The 20,672-nt window shown below is 38.6% G+C and overlaps 2 protein-coding genes across 2 annotated transcripts in view; both read left to right on the forward strand.

Annotated features, from left to right (window-relative positions):
* Positions 1 to 15: 15 nt before the first annotated feature.
* Oseg4 (intraflagellar transport protein Oseg4) lies at positions 16 to 4,210 on the forward strand. The gene is made up of 2 exons (XM_034318100.2): positions 16 to 72; positions 149 to 4,210. Exon 2 carries the CDS (start codon positions 199 to 201, stop codon positions 3,745 to 3,747), a length of 3,549 nt encoding a protein of 1,182 aa, XP_034173991.1. The 5' UTR covers positions 16 to 72; positions 149 to 198; the 3' UTR covers positions 3,748 to 4,210.
* A 238-nt stretch (positions 4,211 to 4,448) lies between these two features.
* Positions 4,449 to 20,672, forward strand: part of dlp (glypican dally-like) — a 90,350-nt gene continuing 74,126 nt past the window's right edge. The window contains exon 1 of the mRNA XM_034318130.2: positions 4,449 to 4,879. Within this exon, the coding sequence (XP_034174021.2) occupies positions 4,729 to 4,879 (151 nt within the window). The 5' untranslated portion in view covers positions 4,449 to 4,728. The remainder of the gene's footprint in view (positions 4,880 to 20,672) is intronic.

A 20,672-nucleotide genomic window follows, 5' to 3' on the forward strand; every position in this document is an offset into this window, starting at 1 on the left:
ATTTATTAGTCGCAATTATTAATCGTTGTTATCATTATTGTCAAATGATTGGGATCATTTCCATGTAACAATGTGAGTAATGAATACAATTATTAAAATTAATAACTGATCGAATGGTAATAATGAATATTTTGATATATTTTTTCAGAAATTGTTTTATTAACACAAATTACATTTTTATTATTGAATATCACCAAGATGTTTGTATACCTAAGCAAAAAGATTGCAATACCAAACAATTTTCGATTAAATTGCATAGCATGGAATCAAAGGGAAGGTTATATAGCAGTCGGAGGAGAAGACGGTCTCTTGAAAGTACTCAGAGTAGATTCCAGCGTAAGCGGATCTAGCAGTGGTGGAAAATCTCGGAATTTAACTGCTGCCAGTAATTTAAGCATGAATCAGACCCTGGAAGGTCATAATAGTCATGTACAAGTTGTTACCTGGAACGAGCAACATCAGAAATTGACCTCCAGTGATCAGAATGGCGTGATCATAGTTTGGATGTTGTACAAAGGATCCTGGTATGATGAAATGATAAACAATTGTAATAAATCAATAGTCAAAGGAATGGCATGGAGTTCCAACGGTTTAAAAATTTGCATAGTCTACGAAGATGGAGCAGTTATCGTGGGTTCTGTCGATGGTAACAGAATTTGGGGGAAAGAATTGAAGAATATATCTCTGGCTGCTGTACAATGGTCTCCAGATGGAAAGCTATTATTATTTGGCTTAAAAAATGGGGAAGTTCATCTTTACGATAACCAAGGTGTATTTTTAACAAAGTTACAGATGGTTTCTCTCAATAGTCAGATCCAAACAATAGTATCGTTACAATGGTACGATGGAAGAAATGGCTACATCGGTTTGGACTGTCCAACTTTAATTATCTGCTACAGAAACGGTAAAATACAACTTATGAGAGATACAAACGATGATAATCCGATCGTAATAGAAACCGGTATGACCGCAGCATGGTGTTGCTGGAACAGTTGTGGGTCTCTGCTAGCAGTTACAGGAATGATGCCGATGTTAAGTAATGGAGAGACAAAGGATACAAATGTCATTCAGTTCTATACTCCATTTGGTAAACATATGAAAACTTTAAAAATACCTGGTAGAGAGGTGACGTGTTGCGCATGGGAAGGAGGCTCTCTCCGAGTAGCTTTGTCAGTGGATTCGCACATATATTTCGCGAACATCCGTTTAGATTACAAGTGGACTTATTTCAGTAACACAGTTGTGTACACAAACGAAAAGATTAGCAAAGATGGCATTTGTATCATGTTCTGGAACACAGTGAACAACACCTGTTGCACGAAATACGTGAAAGCGTTGATATCAGTGTCCTCGTACGGAGACCACTGTGTTCTGGCTGTGAAGAATGATCTTGTACAAGGCTCTGAACAATTCGCCCTCTTGGTCTGCAACTCAATAGCCACTCCGATAGACACTAAATTTATAGATCTAGAGCCGTTATGGGTTACCATGACTAACAACACCATCATAACAGCGTCAAAAAATAATTTCTTAGTATGGAATCATCGTACTCCTCGCAATACCATGTTGCATGCAGGTCGAGTCAAAAGGGACAAGATTTATCACATAGATGAAACTCCAACTGGTGTGACAGAAGTTATTCAAGATTTAGATAAAGATAGATCATTTGAAACACCTATTAATACAAAGGCTACTATGGATCCTATTTGTTGTCTATATGCAACTGAGAAGGTTTTATTGATCGGCAGAGAATCAGGAATGATCCAGAGATACTCTTTACCGCAAATAACTCTCACGAACAGGTATAACACATCATGTAAATTGTACAAAATCGCAATCAATTGCGACTCGTCACGCGCATCCTTGATGGACACCAGTGGCGTATTGACTATGTTGGATTTAGATATCGATTTGAAAAAGAATTTCAAAAACGGAGATACGGAGGATGATATAAATAAATTTGAGAGGAAGGACGTTTGGGCTATGTGCTGGGCGCAAGATAATCCGGCTCTGTTGGCGATCATGGAGAAGACCAGGATGTACGTGTTGAGAGAGTTTGATCCTGAGGAACCGATATCGTGTTCCGGATACATTTGTTCCTTCCAAGACTTAGAGATACGTTGCGTGTTGTTGGACGATCTCATGCAGAAGCCGGACGATACGAGGAATGAATTGATAGTCGATTTAGAGGTAAAATCTTTGAGGGATACCAGGGAGTTACTGACGAAGGTAGGATTGAAGGAAGCCAACAACTTCATTCAGGACAATCCTCATCCACGATTGTGGCGCTTATTGGCCGAGTCAGCGTTGCAGAAATTGGATCTGGAAACTGCGGAGAACGCGATGGTACGTTGCACCGATTACCTGGGTATACAGTTCATAAAACGTTTGCAGAACGTGCACAACGATCAGTTGAAGAGAGCGGAGGTGGCGGGTTTCCTTGGGAACTACGACGAGGCAGAGAAATTATACTTGGACATGGACAGAAGGGACCTGGCGATATCGTTGCGGCAGAAATTAGGCGATTATTTCCGGGTGATTCAGTTAATGAAGATGGGGATCGGTGGCTCCGACAAGCAGACGGAGCACGCTTACAACAAGATCGGCGAGTACTATGCTGAGAGACAGAATTGGGAGGGTGCGAGGGAGTACTACGAAAAGAGTAGGAACTTGGAGAAGTTAATTGATTGTTATTACAAGCTGGAAGACTTTGTTCAATTGGCAGGAACCGTGCAACAGTTGTCGGACAAGAGTCCTTTATTAAAAACAGTCGCGAGAATGTTAGCGTCCGTAGGTATGTGTTCTCAGGCTGTTGCGGCTTACATAAAATACGGAGACGTGAAGCTAGCCGTGGACACCTGCGTTCGCTTGAATCACTGGGATCAGGCTGTGGAACTGGCAAGAACTTACAAGATGGCTCAAATAGGGGAATTATTGAACAAGTACGCCAATCATCTTCTATCGAACGGTAAAATGTTACAGGCGATAGAGCTGTATAAGAAAGCGAATTACAATCTGGAGGCGGCGAAATTGTTGTTTCAATTGGCCGAGGAACAGGCGATGAGTCGAACGAATCCATTGCGCGTGAAGAAGATTTATGTTCTTGCGGCTTTGCTGATCGAAGATCACATCAACATCACGCCTGCGACCAAGGGCGGCCGCAGCAACATTGTGATGGGTTTAACGGAGAACAATGAAGACTCTCGCGTGATAGAGAACGCCTGGAGGGGCGCAGAGGCGTATCACTTTCTTTTATTGGCGCACAGGCAGGTATACTCGGGACACTACGACGCGGCTATGAAAACCGCCTTGCGTCTCAGAGAGTACGAGGATATTCTGCAGCCGGAGGATATTTACTGCTTGCTTGCACTGTCGAGCGCTGTTAATCACGCTTTTGCTGTCTGTTCCAAGGCGTTCATCAAGCTCGAATCGCTGGAGATTATCTCGGAATCGGCTAGAGAAGAGTACGAGGATCTAGCGGTGGATATCTTCACCAAGCACAGTCCGAAAGACGTTCGCAATTCGAAAGCTGAATGCGCTAATTGCGAGACAATGGTACCCGACTGGTGCGTCGCTTGTCCAAATTGTATGACCAGGTTTCCTCCTTGTATCATTTCAGGAAAGCCATTGATGGATCTCAGTAACGCGTGGATTTGTACCGTTTGCAGGCATCATGTTGCTACGGAACGTGACGTGGTTAATATTAACGCTTGCCCCTTGTGTCACAGCACGGTTACGTACATGTAATTTACACGGGTCAGTACGTGTGGACCAAGCATGGTAAAATAAATATTTGTTACTCGTAGTTTAATCAACGTGTTCACGGCGAACATTGATTATGTAGGAAGCACGTTGCGCCTTGATATGGGTGTATGCTACTTAAAATAATTAGAATATTTGTTTATACAGATTTTGAAAATTATTTGAATAAATGGTTCTAATTATTTTGAGTAATGCATTCCGTTAGCTTTTATTATGCTAAAGCATTTACACATCACAGCATATCAATTTAATGTACTTAATTTGGTTGAAAAAGTTTATTTTTGATCTCATTTGTAGGTTTATAGTTACTTCATATTGAACGAAATATTTTTTTTCGTGAGTATCATACTTATTTGAGCATTTACATGAATCGAATCAGTATTAATTATTTTTATTCTAAATTATAACAAATATTAATAGACTATTAATTCCGTCCAATAATTTTATTTTTTTTTTAAACGTTTAGAGATGTAAGGTACGAAATAATAAGTTGCATTAAAAATATTTGAAACTACCTTACGCGTATTTAATCTTGTACCCTAAAAATTTACGTAATTTTTCGAACCTATAAATCAATTTTTATAAATAAAATCAAATAAATAAATTTACCGCTTCGCGCATGGCAACTGGTTTAGCGCGTGACAGATTTTCGTTTGTGCGCATGCGCGTCAGTACCGGCACGCGCTTCCTTCCACGAGTCGGCTAGTGCGTCTCGAGCCAGCAGAGGGGAAGCATCGTTTCGTGTCGCTTCCTCTGTTACAGATAGTTTTGACGTTTCTTTTCAATTTTCTCTACTTTTTCGTGAATATCGTCGTTTATTTCGAACTATCACGCGTGCTTGCCGAACTAATTCGCAATTATAAATTTATTTTTCCGCGAATGTACAAATATAACAAGTGCCACGTTCCGCGTATCTGTCGCGTTAATTCGTGAGTGTATCGTAAGTGCTTTTAAAAAAGAAGAATAATGAGTGGTATGCTGTCGATGTTGTGTGTTATCCTGATCCTGAGCGTCGGGACGACTACGGTACGCGCCGGATTAAAATGTGACGCTGTCAGACCGTACTTCGAATCTCAGGGCTTTCCTGTCAGTGATATTCCCAAGGAGGCGATTTCATGTAAGTACTTGTTTAAATATCTTGTTTCTAATTTCTTACGTCACATTTTTGAGTTTCAATTTGGAGAATTCCGTGTCATAATTTACTGCAAAGTTATCACTTTCAAAAGTTTCAAAGTAACAGTGTACTTGTAAGATTTACAACATTAATATTGAATTACCATTGAGTGTCGTTGATAAATGCATAAAAATAGTTAAAATCGAAACAATTTAAGATAGAATTAATGAGATTTGACAAATTTTATAACTGTATTCCGAACCGTTTAGTCGCTCAATTGACCAGTGACGCAGTGCGCGTCACTTAGAACGAGAGATTCTCAAGTGAAACTACGGTTTCCTATAATTCAAATTTAACACAGGTTAATTTGCTAATGCGGTAAAACAATGATATCAATTGAATAAAAAAGAGAATAGAAATAATTGAAACTCAAAATTGGGACTATTTTACTTATAAATCCTCGCAATTCGTGATTTATCTCGCGACATTTCGTCGAAGTGATTTACAAAGGCACATGTTCAACGAAATATTTATGCCCGATGAATTATGGGCAGTGTTTCTTCGCGAAGGGGCTAGCGAATAGGGGAAATACGAAGGGAAAGAAAAATTCTAGGAAGTTCTCACGTCGAAACTCGACACACGAGACACGCTCGAGTTAACCTTAAATGTGTTCATGTATACACACGCGGCTAAGTGTCGAAAACGTGATGAATGAGAATAAACACTTTTCCGGTTACAGTTTTTCATGAGAATAGTTAACTTTTGAGTTTCCATAGTAATAAAATAATACTTTACCACTGTTCGACTTAAAATTTAGACGTTATTAACCAGAATAGATAACAGTTTTATTTATTGGTTCCCAGCAGTGCATAGCTGGGGGGCTTCGTTTATCAGCCAGATATAAATACATAGAGCCTTTCTCTGACGTTATCGGGCAATGCAATCAAATACGTTCAATTTCGAAAGCATATTTACTCGGATCTACCAGATAATAAAAATTTACGATATCAACATGATTTACAAAGAACGAGTAGTATTACTGCACTACAAATGTTATGATGTAACATATTTTTTGTTGTAAAACACGAGCTTTATCGAAACCCTTGGATGACGGACCAAGGAGAGAGCCCCGATCAATTTCATTCCTACATTTCATACTGTACCTTTAAACATTATTTCTTCGCTATACGAAGCTCTTTCGTCTAAAAAATGATACATCTGACTTCAGGTTAATATCCTACTATATATTTTGTAAGTTTGGCTCCGCTGTTCCAGGGTTAATCTATTTCTTCTTCATCTTTTATATCGAGGATACATATTCTTAAGAGAGTCAATGTACTCATCTTGACTCTGTCGATAAAAACATGCATCACATGCGATATTCTCATCTTAACCGTAACGCAATCGTTTTTCCACGTACTCTTGTCAATTATATTTACTCGATACTCTTTGCTAACACAATCTTATTTACCAGAAGGGATAGATTTACTCTAAACAAATTGTTTTGTTAGGAGAATAATAAAAATGGGTCATAGATACAGATTTAATTACTAATCAACACAGATTTAAATGATCAATCTAACTAATCAACTGATCAACCATTTTCAATCATTTACCTAATCAACAACATAGATTTAATTACTAAAATAACAATGCCCATTATTTCCGCGCGATCAATTAACGAAAAGCAAACTTAACGAACGCGTTAAATATTCTTCCGTATGATTTTTGTTTCCTTCACCATTTCCCGCGGGGGTTCATTGTTTACAACCAGACCGGCATTATTTCCGTCGCGATTATCCATCGGAAAAAAAATAATCGAGGCGTCGTTACTTCGAAGTCGGTTAAGTCGCAAGGAAGTTGGTACAAAGTTGATATAAACGCGCGCATCCGTTCGCGTATGTACACTAGATACAGTCGTCGCGATAAAACGTGAAACGAAGCGTTTCGAAGCGTTCCTTTTTTTCACTTTACCTACGTGTACAACCCGTTCACTGGCTCTCCGCTACCTCCGGCTCTTCCCAGCTCTTTATCTGCCGCGAAACCAGCACGTTTCTCCTTTCATCTCACCGATAAAACCCGCCAGTGTTTATACGCGAGCGTGAAAAACGATCGAGAAGATAAATCAGAGATGGCGAAGTTTCCGAGAGGGAACGCGAGTTTCGAGTATTTTCCTCGGTACAGATTTTATATAGGAGGTAGATATTTGGTTGAGAGTAACTCGCGCGAGTAGCTTTCGATAGCCGAGAGTCACTCTCGGTGGACTAATAATCACTTTCAACTCAATATATTTTCCTCGGTATAGATTTATAGAGAAATGGGAGCAAAGGGAGTAGGTCTAACTCGTGCGAGTAGCTCTCGATAGTATTTCTTGCGAGTGGACACTAAGCTGAGAGTCACTCTCGGAAGACTAATAATCACTTTCAGCTCGGTATATTTTTTTCCTCGGTATAGATTTTATAGGGGAGGTAGATATTTGGTTGAGAGTGAAACTCGCGCGAGTAACTCTCGATAGTATTTCTTGCGAGTGGACAATAAGCTGAGAGTCACTCTCGGTAGACTAATAACCACTTTAAACTCGGTATAGATTTTATAGAGGAGGTAGATATTTGGTTGACAGTGCAACTCGCGCGAGTAGCTCTCGATAGTGAGTGAGAGTCACCCTGTAGACTAACAATCACTTTCAGTTTATTATATTTTCCTCGGTATAGATTTTATAAAGCAGGTAAATATTTGTTTGAGAGTGCAACTCGCGCGAGTAGCTCTCGATAGTGAGTGAGAGTCACCCTGTAGACTAATAATTATATAATCACTTCCAGCTCATTATATTTTGCTCGGTATAGATTTATAGAGAAATGGGAGCAAAGGGAGATACCTGGTCGAGAGTAGGTTTAACTCGCGCGAGTAGCTCTCGATAGTATTTCTTACAAGTAGACAATAAATTAAAAATAATTATTAACTTTCAGCTGAATATACACTTGCAAGAAATCGAGAGTTACTTTCGCAAGTTTTACTCTCCAACGAACACCTATCCTAAAGATTACGCTAAAATAACTGAGATTAATTAAGATAATTAGCTGAGAATAACTTTTAGCGCAATGTCCATTTGCAAGAAACATTTTCGATAATTCCTGCCTCGAGTTTTCCACCCCTCCTCAAATCCTTCCGTTCGTTTTACTCGAATGAAAATTGGGGTCCACTTAAGACACTACATCCAAGTTGAAAATGCATCCACGGAAGGATGGACGTTGTTAGCCCAGGATGACGGTAATCCCTGCTATACGTCTTGTTCCTAGTCTGCTCTGCGTTAACGACGAGACGTCGACGGTTCCCAGACAGAGCGATCAATTGACTAACGTTAGAGTAGTTTGCGCCACGGAAACCGTTTCAACTAATCCGAACCAATCAGCACGCTCTGCTTTCATTTGTCCCCCGAGTAATCTCAAAAGCGTTCCTCCTCTCGCACGATATCGGGGGCAGTGTGCGTTAACGCGATCGTAAAAAGCGTGTCGAACAAGTTGTTAAAAGGAGCGAACCGATGACGTAGAGCATCCGGCAGCGAACAGGAAACAGCCTTGACCCTGCAGGTTTTTACTCTGACCGTCTTCCTATCGGTTCGATCTTCCCTGTCGCGCTTACCTGATGCAAACCTTCGATGACGACCAGCTGCGAGAGGTCTTCTTTACCTGGTCCCCAGGTTCATTATCTCGTAAAACGTGCCACTTCGGCTTTTACGGGGCCGAGAGTCCGTGCCGATTGATTCGCACGACAGAAGGATAACTGATAAATTCTAAAAGAATTTAAAGGTCCCTCGGCTCCACTCGTAAAATTTTCTCGTTAGATTTCACTTTGAAGCATCCTACTCCCACTACATCATCATTTGAAGTGGAAACTTAGAAGTTTGACAAATTTTCCACTTTTGCATCCCCAGTTCACGAATATGCAATATATCGAGAGTCTAACGTATCACAAAAAAGAAGTCGTTAGAATTCTTGTTTCTATCGTTTAATCGACTTCCTTAGGGCACAGGGTACGTTAAGAGGAAAACTGATGCGATTCGCGAGAAATCCTCTGCGACTGGTTCTCCAGGTAGTTTGTCAGGGTTTAAGAGGCTAACAAATGCTCGGACACGTTGGACAGGATATGAAAGGGTGTTCTAGGATCAGCAGACGTCTTAAGTATTATCCAGGATCGCGGGTAGTATTGCGTTTCGTTTCCTTAATCGCGAACGATTCGTCTTCCCAGGGATGCTCGATCTTTGAGAAGGAACGATTATTATCCATTAACCCAGCTAATTTATTCTAACATCCGTGACGTTGGAAGTTGGAGGACCTCCCAAAGAGTTCCCTGACGTCCTTCGTTATTCATTCGTTTCCCTTTTGAATAGTTTGGAAGACTTTTCTGCCCTTCCGATGGAAATTGTCGAACAATACCGACAAATAGGTCAAGATTAGGGTTTTTGTGTGAACGAAACAGGTGCGCGAACACAAGTATCTGTCTTTGGCTAGGATCAAATGACTCGACGAATATATTCGTCGAGTTCGGTTAAACGACTATTGTTAAACTCCCGTGGAGTTTGTATCAGGTAGAACCAACCGATGAGTTGGCTAGAATTTTCTCCAGCATCGTCGGAGTTTCGTTGAAAGAAAAGCCTTGGGCGAACTACGGGGATGAACTGACTTTTCCTTGGACTTTGTGCTCTTACTCTTCGGCATTGTTCCCCTTCGAACAGAGCCAAGTCGCTTCCTTTCCCCTTAATTATTCGCCGGCTCTTCCAGCCGTTGGAATAATTTCATATCGAGGTATTACGACTGTTTATAAGGAGAAAGCGGTTTTAATGAAATCGTTGATTGCCTCGACTTGGACAAGTTTATTGTAAATGTAGCTCCTTTTGTATTTTCGTTGGTGTCTTCTTAAAATTGCTGTTTCTTAGATTATATTCCAATTTTTTTGGAATGCCCCTTATTGTTATAAAATTTTAAGGTTCTAAAATTTTAGAATTCCAGTTTTCCAAATTTTCTAAATTTCAGTTTTCCAGAATTCCAAATTTTCCAAAATTCCAAGTTCCAGTTTTTCTGGAATTCCAAACTTCAGTTTTCCAGAATTCCAAATTTTTCAAAATTCCGAATTCCAGTTTTCTGGAATTCCAAATTTTCAAAATTTCAGTTTTCCAGAATTCTAAATTTTCCAAAATTCCACGTTCCTGTTTTCTGGAATTACAAATTTTCTACATTTCAGTTTTCCAGAATTATAAATTTTCCAAAATTCCAAATTCCAGTTTTCTAGAATTACAAATTTCAGTTTTCCAAATTTTCTAAATTTCAGTTTTCCAGAATTCCAAATTTTCCAAAATTCCAAGTTCCAATTATGTATTTGAAATTCCAAATTTTCCAGAATCTTAAAATTTTAAGATTCCAAGTTCCAAATTCTTAGCCTACTGTCTAGAGTTTAGAGTCTATAAATTCTCCAATATCAGAATTTCTAAAGATCCCGAAAATTTGGAATTAGAGAGAACAGAGAAGCTCGTAGCAGTATCGATTACAAGGACCAGCGATTCGATTACAGTGTGAGACACAGCGGTGGCAGGACAGTTAATTCACCTGGTGTAGGTACATAAATGAAACTGATACTAGACGCTATTACCAGGGACCGAACAATTGATTTATGGATCACGATATACTGGATCATGGCTGATAAACGATATGTTTCTTCATTAAGCCCTTGTAGAACCGGTACTTACATTAATTGTCGTGCCTTGTAAGGACAGCGAAAAGAGGGACACGATTTCTTTTTTTCATTGATTAATTAAACATTCAGATATATTAAATAACCTTGAGCTTACCAGCGTTCTTTCCATATTAATTATAAGACATTTCAATAAAAACAAATTTGCATATTTATATGATAACTCAAATGGGATAGCTTTCACCATTCGATATTCGATTTACGACACCGTACTCTCTAAAACGATTTCGATTATGCCATATAATTTATATACCTTCTCCGTTTGAAGAGGGACAGAAATCTTTCCATTTCCTTTTAAACATTGAAATAATAATATTTCAAAAAATATCAAAAGGTATAAATTTAAATTCTCATTGTCTCATAAGTCAGTTCAACGCAAATAAATTACTCAACAGAAAAATATTTATTTTACGATAAAATTCTGTCGTATCAACTCTGACACAAACCTTGAAATTATCTCTTATCCAAAAGAGAGTGAAAAATAAAAAAAGGAGTCTCATAAATTTAGTATCCAGAAGATATTATATCTCAAAAGAAAGAAGCAGCGTGCAGTTAAACATTTCCATTGAAATGATTCCTTTAGTATTGATACGATGGTATTTAACTATGAAAAGGATTTTATCCGAGGGGTGGGTTTCGTTGATACGTTTCCTGCAAAATGGAGTATCACGAGGACAGGGACGCAACAGAGTCGACGAAGAGTTAAGTTATGACAGTCAACAAGTTCTGGCAGGCTGAAACTGGCTGAAACATGTCGCCAGCAGCAGCAGCCTGGACGTGGAATGCAGAAAGCAGCCTTTTCATAGAGATATGCAGGCCCTGGTAGACTATAACCGGCCGAGCACGCTTAATGGTCGCTGTTGTAACTTAGAACTTTTTAAATAACCATCCCTAGCCGAGGTGTTCCCTCGGTTAGCTTGGAAAACCAGCTCACCTTGTTTGCCTGTTCACGATGAGTTTCTACCTGATATATACGGGAACGTGTTTGCTGATACAATGCAACCAAACACTTGGACGATTGTGAACGCGTTATTTATGTCTGTACTTTTATCTTCTAATGCAACCTATCCCTACGCTTTATCTTTTCTTCAGGAGATTCTTTGTGAAAGGTGATTGAAGGTGGAATTTTTAAAAATATAGAAAACAGGGTGGCATTATGGCTGCTCATTTAAAAAAAAAATAATTTAAGAAGGGGGTTAAATTGTAATATTGTCCTTTATTGATTACTGCAATTTTGTTTGATGAATTTTTTAAATTTTAGTTTATTTAAGGAACAAAGATCAAAGTATTCCAGGTTGTTTAAATATTCCGGATATTATCTGTTGGTGTATCTAAAGTACATCTTCGAATTTGAAATTCTGATATAGCTGGACGGTCGTAGAAATGATGCCCATTCGATGCATGCAAAGGTCCGAGGATGCATATGCATTGCTTAGGAAAAAATGGGGAACACGTTTCCACCAGCAATATATGGACATTTCTGCTTGATTTTCTTCGATTTTATATGCAAACTCGCATTTCACTGATCATCTTTGCTTTTCCTTTACTGCATATTGATAGAATTGCATAATTACAAAAGGATCTCTTCAACATTTTTTAGTTCTTGTACATTTTTATATTTTTCATTAAAACAAATGTTTGACCCCTTAAGGATAGTTATGGTTGCATCAATGATTTACTAATTCTTATCTTAGCAACTGGCTATTTTCATACATTTTTCATAATAAGAAAAAAAATGTTTAAGCCTTTAAGGATAATTATGGTTCCATCAATGATTTATTCATTTTTATCTTAGCAACTGGCTATTCATTTTCATACATTTTTCCTAAAACAAAGTAAAATGTTTGATTCCCCAAGGATAATTATGGTTGCATCAATGATTGACTAATTCTTATCTTAGCAACTGGCTATTTATTTTCATACATTTTTCATAAGAAAAAAAAATGTTTAATTCCTTAAGAATAATTATGGTTGTATCAATGATTTACTAATTTTTATCTTAGCAATTGGTTATTTATTTTCATACATTTTTCATAAGAAAAAAAAATGTTTAATTCCTTAAGAATAATTATGGTTGCATCAATGATTTACTAATTTTTATCTTAGCAATTGGCTATTCATTTTCATACATTTTTAATAAAACGAAAAAAAATGTTTAACCCTTTAAGGATAATTATGGTTGCATCAATGATTTACTAATTCTTATCTTAGCTATTCATTTTTATACATTTTTCATAAAGCAAAAAAATGTTTGATTCCCGAAAGATAATTATGGTTGTATCAATGTTAAAAAATTTATAAAAAGAAAACTAGCATTTATCACGTAAAACGTAGCCCATAATTTTGGACGAGCTTGTACCCGCGTTACGGACTCCCTTCCGTTACCTGACACTACTCCGGAATGTAGCAGGGCTTTCTGAAGGGAGGACACAACGTGCTTCATGGTACTTTGCACACCGATATTACCTCGTCTTTGGATCGGTGTGTATACCATGGGTCTACCATCCTGACAGGCAAACTTTCGCCCCTGCAAGTACGCAACAGCTTCGTCGCCTATTGAGGATGTCGCTGACGTGCACGTCATTATGCGACTTACATTTGCCCAGGACAGGGCTATGCGAACTTCTGTCCCTCCGAGGAGAGAGAAGCTGCTCCGTGTTCGCTAAAAGCCAGCCTAAGGACTCATTGTTAGTCACCGAGTGGAAAGGGACACACGCGTCCGAGCGTCTACCGTTTGCTTTCGAACGATCGCCTTCGGCGAAACGAAACTCGACCCTGAAGAGCAAGCGAAATTTCGAAGCTCTGCCTTGGGGAAAAAAGCGAATCTCGAAATTGCTAATATTACAATGTTAATTAACCGCGATAGGGATTCGCAAGGCAATTACGAATTTCGAAAATATGATACTCCGAGTCGCGAAGTACTACGTCAGCCTTAAACTTCGCGAAGTCTCTTGGTACTTGTTAGGGAAAGTAATCTTAATTACTCCGGCTTCTGATATCTGCTTTTAATATTTCGAATCTCTTCGAATATGGAAATTTTTTAAATTGTTCCTTCCGATATTTGTCCTTTCACTGTTTTAATTACGGATACCAGGAATCAGAGTAATTAACCCGTAACTGTAGCGTGAAAAATCATGAAGCTAATCAGGTTGCAACGCGTCGAAGAATGGCCTTTCTAATTGAACCACATGTACATGTGTATAGAAGCAATCCGCGTCTCCTCGAGTTAGGTTAATTAAGTTTCATTAAAGTGACAAGCTCGGTATGCCAGTCATGTTTAGGTAGGTGAAACTGAAACCGGGCATAAATATGATATTCCTCGGGTTCTGCAAAGCTCAAACGCTAATTAAATAGCGGATCGAGTCTGTGTTGTATGGTGCGGGGCCAGGTAGACGCGTTTAATCCAGAGGCGACGACTGATCCGGCTCGTGGATTAGGAAGTTCTTGGTGATCCAACAAATTAGCTGTTCAGCCTCTCGAATGGATCTTTCTTGACCCCTCGACACTTCTCCTGTTACTTTATTAATTTCTTTGCTACCAGTAATTTCGTTTATACCAGTAGCGTTTATACCAGTAGACTCTTCGGTGGAAGAGTCATTAAGAAATTGAAATCTTTTATTTTAATATTTTGGAAACTTGTGAGCTGGAAAATTCGGTATATTTTAAGTTGGAAAATTTGGAAATTCGCGAGCTGGAAAATTGCAAGTCGGAAAATAGAGGAATTTATAAATTGGAAAATGGGGAAATCGCAAGAAGGAAAAGCCAGAAATTTGCAAGCTCGAAAATTTAAAGTTGGAAAATAGAGAACTTTGTGAGTTGGAAAATTCTGGAAATTTCAAGTTGGAAAATTTGGAAATTCGCAAGGTGGAAAATATGAAAATTTTCGAGCTGGAAAATTGCAAGTGGAAAATTACCGAAATTTATAAGTTGGAAAATGGGTAAATCGCAAGAAGGAAAAGTCAGAAATTTGCGAGTTCGAAAATTTCAAATTGGAAAATAGAGAACTTTGTGAGCTGGAAAATTTGAAAAACGAAAAATTTCCAAATTAGAAAATAACACACTTCTCGTACTCAAAGACAGGAAACGGTAATGGGGAAACACGTATAATTTAAAATTCCTTTATTCACAATTTTATCCCACGGTCGCTTCGCTTTATTCTTCTTCCTTGCTGAAAATCTTTGTACCATTCTGATACGGTTACCAGTCGTTTCTGTTCGAAATCTCTCCTTTCCTTTCGGCTCTCCTTCTTTGCATTCTTTTCACGTAGCCGAAGGCGACTATAATCGGCTACCGTGAAATATCTCTCGTGCACGGGCAACGACTATAGTCTAGCGGCAACGAGTGTATTTCAAAGGCTGTCGTGAAAAATTGCTCCAGTCACGGTGAATTTTCTTGCCTGCTGCCGCATAACTATCCAACTTAATGCATATTAATTTTCCATTCAAATTTTAACACCTGCAATTCACTTTGTCGATGAAAACACTGAAAAGTAATCAAACAGTGAATTTTAAAATTTCCCTCAAGAGGGGGGGCATAATTCCACTTAGTCTTAGACGTCAGGGTAGTTCGATTGAAAAACCACGTGAAGTCTAGGCAGTTGATACGAAGGTGCAAAAGAAACAGAGAGAGGGGGAGACTTATAATAGTGGTCGGGGGTTGGAGTGTATGGAAGTTGGTATAAAGAGAATTTTCCATGCGCGCTGATTAAAAGGCTGCTGCACGACCACACCGGTATTTACACTCCGTCTTCTTTTGCCGTGAAAAAAAGTCTTTTGCGTTCTCGCCGGTACACGATTGTCGACGCGAAACCCCGAGCGGAAGGGCAGAAAGAACCGGAAGGGGTGAAAAGTCCGTCGCGATTTTTCTCGTCTCGCCAACGAGACACAGGCAGAAAAACCGTTCGAACTACAGAAACAGATCGGTTGTTTTTCCCTTTCTATTCTGTCTTACATAGAATGTTTCTCGCCGTCTGACCCGTTTTCTTTCAATTTTTAATCTGCTGGGAGTTGAGCAGAGATTTGTCCTTTCAAAGAGTGTTTCCCGTTTGTCGGCTAAAGATTCTCTCGTTACGTTTAATGCTCTTGTTGGCTGCTTTAATCATCGACGAACAGGTTCGACGATTCGAATTGATCGTCAAAGGGAAAATCTGATTAACGGATCTCTTAGTTTCTTTGAACGGGATTATGGTAAAAAGAGGGGAACGACAAAGAACGATACGATATTACGTTCCACTCGATCTCGTTGTTGAAATCGCGAGAGTACAGGCTTCATTCCGCTTTCGACGCGTTCAAATCACCGCACACACGAGATTCATCTCGATGGTTACCTTTGTTAGAAGCTAATTATTAAATTTGTTCGATCTGGGTATTATTTGGTGATTTAGATTGTATTAGATTCGAAAGTGTTGAAATTTTATTTTATACAGGGTATAAAATATTGTGATTTCGAAAGGATATTTTATTCTTTGTCGTTTCTTCTTGGTTACGATTTCCGGACGGAGGGTGAACAATGTGCATTTCAGTTTCGTCGAAATTACTTGACGCGTTCGCGGTGAAATTTTCGCGGGGATTGCGAGATCTCTTTTTTCTCCATTGCCATTGCGACCCCTCTCGAGAAAATGACTTTCTGTCGACTGTTCCTCCTCTGAACTGAACAATAGTTGGGCAACCACGAGAAGTAGAGAATACTAAAACCGTGGATATTAGTTAATGAAAATTCATTTTGTAATAGGTAGTCAATTTTGCAATTTGAAAATTTTTCATTTCCAAGTTTTCAAGTTACCAAATTATAGAAATTTCTAAATTTCTAAGTTTCCAAGTCACCTAGTTATTAAATTACCAAATTTCTAAATTTCCAAGTTTCCAAATTACCTAGTTATTAAATTACCAAGTTTCTAAATTTTTAAGATTCCAAATTACCTAGTTATTAAATTACCAAATTTCTAAATTTTCAAGATTCCAAATTACTTAGTTATTAAATTACCAAATTTCTAAATTTTCAAGATTCCAAGTTACCCAGTTATTAAATTACCAAATGTTTAAATTTTCAAGATTCCAAGATTCCAAATTATGAAATTACTAAATTTTTAAACCTGAGAATTTGAAAATTGGAAAATTGTGAAAATTGCAACCTGGAAAATCCCCAAATTTACATGTTGGAAAATCAGGAAATGTGCAAGCCGAAAAATAGAGAAATCTACAAATTGGAAAATGGAAAAATTCGTAAATATATAAATTGGAAAATTTCTCATTTCGAAAATTTCTTTTCTCTCCCATTCGTGTCTCATACATCGCAGAGGTCTTAGATTACAAAGTGTTAAAAGGAATATTTCTTTTTTTTGCGATAACAACCGAGTACCTTAAAATTTTCCTCTGGCTTTGAAGCAACGCTTCGTTTCTCGTTACCCCGGTAAGTGGATTCTTCAGCGAGTTTTCCAGTCCCTGGAGCAAACGTGGCACAAAATGCCGTTGCCTCGGATATTTACACTCGCCCACGGTATCATCCCTCTTCATGTATGCACGTGCAACAGCCGACATAATTTTAACTTTTACGACATTCTCCTCATGCTTCCTTGCCGCTCCTTACACTCATGGAAAGGACATGATATACATCCTCTTAGATACCGCGTACCTTTCACATGCCCTTTTCCTTATTTTCCATAATCATATTTCAACGATCGGATACTTGAAATCAAAGTTCATCTACAATACAGTTCATTTAGTTCATGATATTTTAACTATTCTCTTAGATGGAATTACTGTTGGTTTAAAGAAGTAATAAAACGAATCCCGTTGGACACGTATTACATACTTTTCCTCGGTACAATCCTCTGGGGAAGCGTTTCGAAAGCACGTTCCTATGGTCCAGATATTAAGAATTATTAGGTTTGCTGGTTGAAAGACGAAGTTGCCTCGGAATTACAACGTATCTTTCAGACTTTCAGACCATTATCTATTTGCAATTATTTCTGTTTTCGATATTTAATTTGTAAGAGGATCCATGGTTAAGATTTCTAAGTTAATTTTCTATTTCAAGTTAGAATTTGAAAATTTGTAAAATTTTCCTTAAATTATTTGAAACTGAAGTAACTCTCTCACCATAAATACAGGTCTGAATTCTTTTATCATGAAATAAATCAAGAAGAGCTTCCTTATCAATATCATCCCCCGCATTTCTCACCCTCTTTCATTCCGGAAAGAGCCTTCAGCCATTCGCAAACGATAGAGCCACCCTGTTCGATGCTTGTCATTTTTTTTTTTTTTCTAATCCAATCGAAGAGAAAATTTGCCAAGTTTCGAGCAGTAAATTCCCCGCACGTGTGTACAGAAGGGCGCGTGCCGTTAAATGACGTCGCATCGGCGGGTTAGAAGATATTGGAAAAATCGTGCCCGATAGAGCGAAATCGAGCTTAACTCGATGCGACACGGGGCAAACAAAAACTTTCACCGTCGACAGAGGGATGCTTTTGCTTGGAAACTGTTCGATTAATCGAAAGGTATCGCCCCGTGTTTTCCCTCGTGGCTTCGTTCTACTTGTTATTCGAGCCACGATCCCAGGGAAACTGGCGGCCCCTTTTCACCCGCAAAATCGACCGAAACTAAATTAATTAACAACCATCGTCCCAATGAAGTCTCGTTGATCCTCGACTTTATCCGACGATCGAATCCGTGGAATCGGAATCAGTTGTATTCTTGAAAATACGAAGCTACACGTTGCTTCGTAAATCAATGGAAAAGAAGGGAAAATAAACTATGAAAATAGTTGGGTTGATTTACGACTCGAAAACAGTGCAACTTTTATGGGGCACCGAGGCGTGATTTCATCCCCCCTGGTTGCTTATCTATTTACACGGCTCGTTGAAGAAACGCCTGGCAGAAGGGTAATTAACGAAATCTCATTAGGCCACGTTCATCGGCACGCACGATCGTTGTTTCTGGTCGGTGTGCGGTCCGTTTCACTGTTACTGAATTTTACAACCTTATTTCCTGCTCGTAAAAGCAAACGTACGCGGTTTTAACGACTTGTTTATTGGAGCCACGGGAATTTCGATGAACGCAGTTGTCGCTTTCATTTAACACTGATTGTTACCTCGTATTAATAATTAAATTATTTCGGGCGATATTTTCAACCCTTCATTTGAAATTTATTATAATTACTTAGAAATCGAGAAAACGAAGCTGATAGAATAAAAATAGATAATTAATGATGCAGTTTTGGAGCCAGGGAAATTTTAGAGAACGCAATATTGACTGCTGTCTCGTATTAATAATTAAATTATTTCGGGCGATGTTTTCAACCCTTCATTTGAAATTTATTATAATTACTTTGAAATCGAGAAAACGAAGCTAATAGAATAAAAATAGATAATTAATGATGCAGTTTTGGAGCCAGGGAAATTTGAGTGAACGCAATACACTGCTCTCTCGTATTAATAATTAAATTATTTCGGGCGATATTTTCAACCCTTCATTTGAAATTTATTATAATTGCTTAGAAATCGAGAAAACGAAGCTGATAGAATAAAAATAGATAATTATTTTAGTGAACGCAATATACTGCTCTCTCGTATTAATAATGAAATTATTTCGGGCGATATTTTCAACTCTTCATTTGAAATTTATTATAATTACTTAGAAATCCAGAAAACGAAGCTGATAGAATAAAAATAGATAATTATTTTAGTGAACGCAGTACACTGCTCGCTCGTATTAATAATTAAATTATTTCGGGCGATATTTTCAACCCTTCATTTGAAATTTATTATAATTACTTAGAAATCGAGAAAACGAAGCCGATAGAATAAAAATAGATAATTAACGATGCAGTTTCCTTTTAAAATTTCAATTTCCCCCGAAGAAGATGGAGTAATTTTAGAATCTCACAGAATCCTGTAAGAATCTCGTAAGAATTCGGGGTTAGAATAAATCTGCCGAGATTCCGTTGGCGATGATGCTTTTTGCGGGCCGTTCTGTCCGGGGTGAGGCTGGGCGTCGCGGCGCGCGTTGTACGGGCGTGTCGGTTCGTAGAAGAGGGACGCCTCGTGTGCATGCGTGCACACTTTTGTTGTGACGGGACACAAAAACCGCACGGTAGATGGAAATTCTCAAGGGACAATGCGCGTAGGGTGCCAACAGCTCTCGCCGGAGACTCAGGAATATCCGGTTTCCTTCGGGAGAGGATGTGCATTCTGCGGCCAGCATTCAGAAGTCTCTCGTGAACACGTATACGCACGGCGTGAATTTCGCGAGGCAGATTCGATATGCTGGTACGCGTCGTGGAACTTTCATGGTTTCGGTTCCCATGAACCACCACCACCCCTTGGACGTTTTCGTTACGAACCGACGGAAGTACTTGCGGCTCCTTTTTTTCTTAATCTAACCAAGCTAATTTTCACTCCAAGTTTGATATTACATCATTGAAATTCAGATTGTCGCGTACGTAAGAGTTCATCGGACCAAAGGTGTAATAGAAAATGTGAAATGCGCAAGAAACACGACTCGACTCGTATAACGCAAGCGTTGTCATTCGCGTATCCTCTTCCCATACGAGCAGCAGCGTCTTTTGTTACTTACCTTGCTTGGAAATTTTAACTGTTCAAATTTAACAGATCGCGACTCTATTTCCTTCTTGCCTTGGATGGGTAAATGGACCGGGGTTGTAGAAATCACGGTAACAAAGATACTTTTATGCAAATTATTTATTAGTTCAGACCAGGGGTGGCCAACACGAGGGCCACGGAGCTTGGTCAAATGAACATATCACCGAGAGAATATTATATCATAAGCGATGATGTGGTCGAAGCTGTAGCACGCTTGCTTGTTTACTTTAATTAACAAACAAATAATTAGGTGCGTGGCCCGACAGGAAATATTATTTCTTAAATTTGGCCCGTCCTGCTGAAAAGGTTGGCCATCCCTGGTTTAGACGGTGGTTAGCGTGTTACCCGAAGCAAAAATGACGCTTTTCACCTAAATTCTACGTGTATTTATACTTTAACACTAGAACTACCTAGATTTGATGTACATTTTTTTTAAGTTAAAAATAATGTAGA

Source organism: Osmia lignaria, chromosome 9 (genome assembly GCF_051020975.1).
Source record: "Osmia lignaria lignaria isolate PbOS001 chromosome 9, iyOsmLign1, whole genome shotgun sequence".
Taxonomy (NCBI): domain Eukaryota; kingdom Metazoa; phylum Arthropoda; class Insecta; order Hymenoptera; family Megachilidae; genus Osmia; species Osmia lignaria.

Coding starts and splice junctions, on each gene's coding strand:
- Oseg4 (XM_034318100.2), top strand. CDS start 199: ATGTTTGTATACCTAAGCAAAAAGATTGCAATACCAAACAATTTTCGA.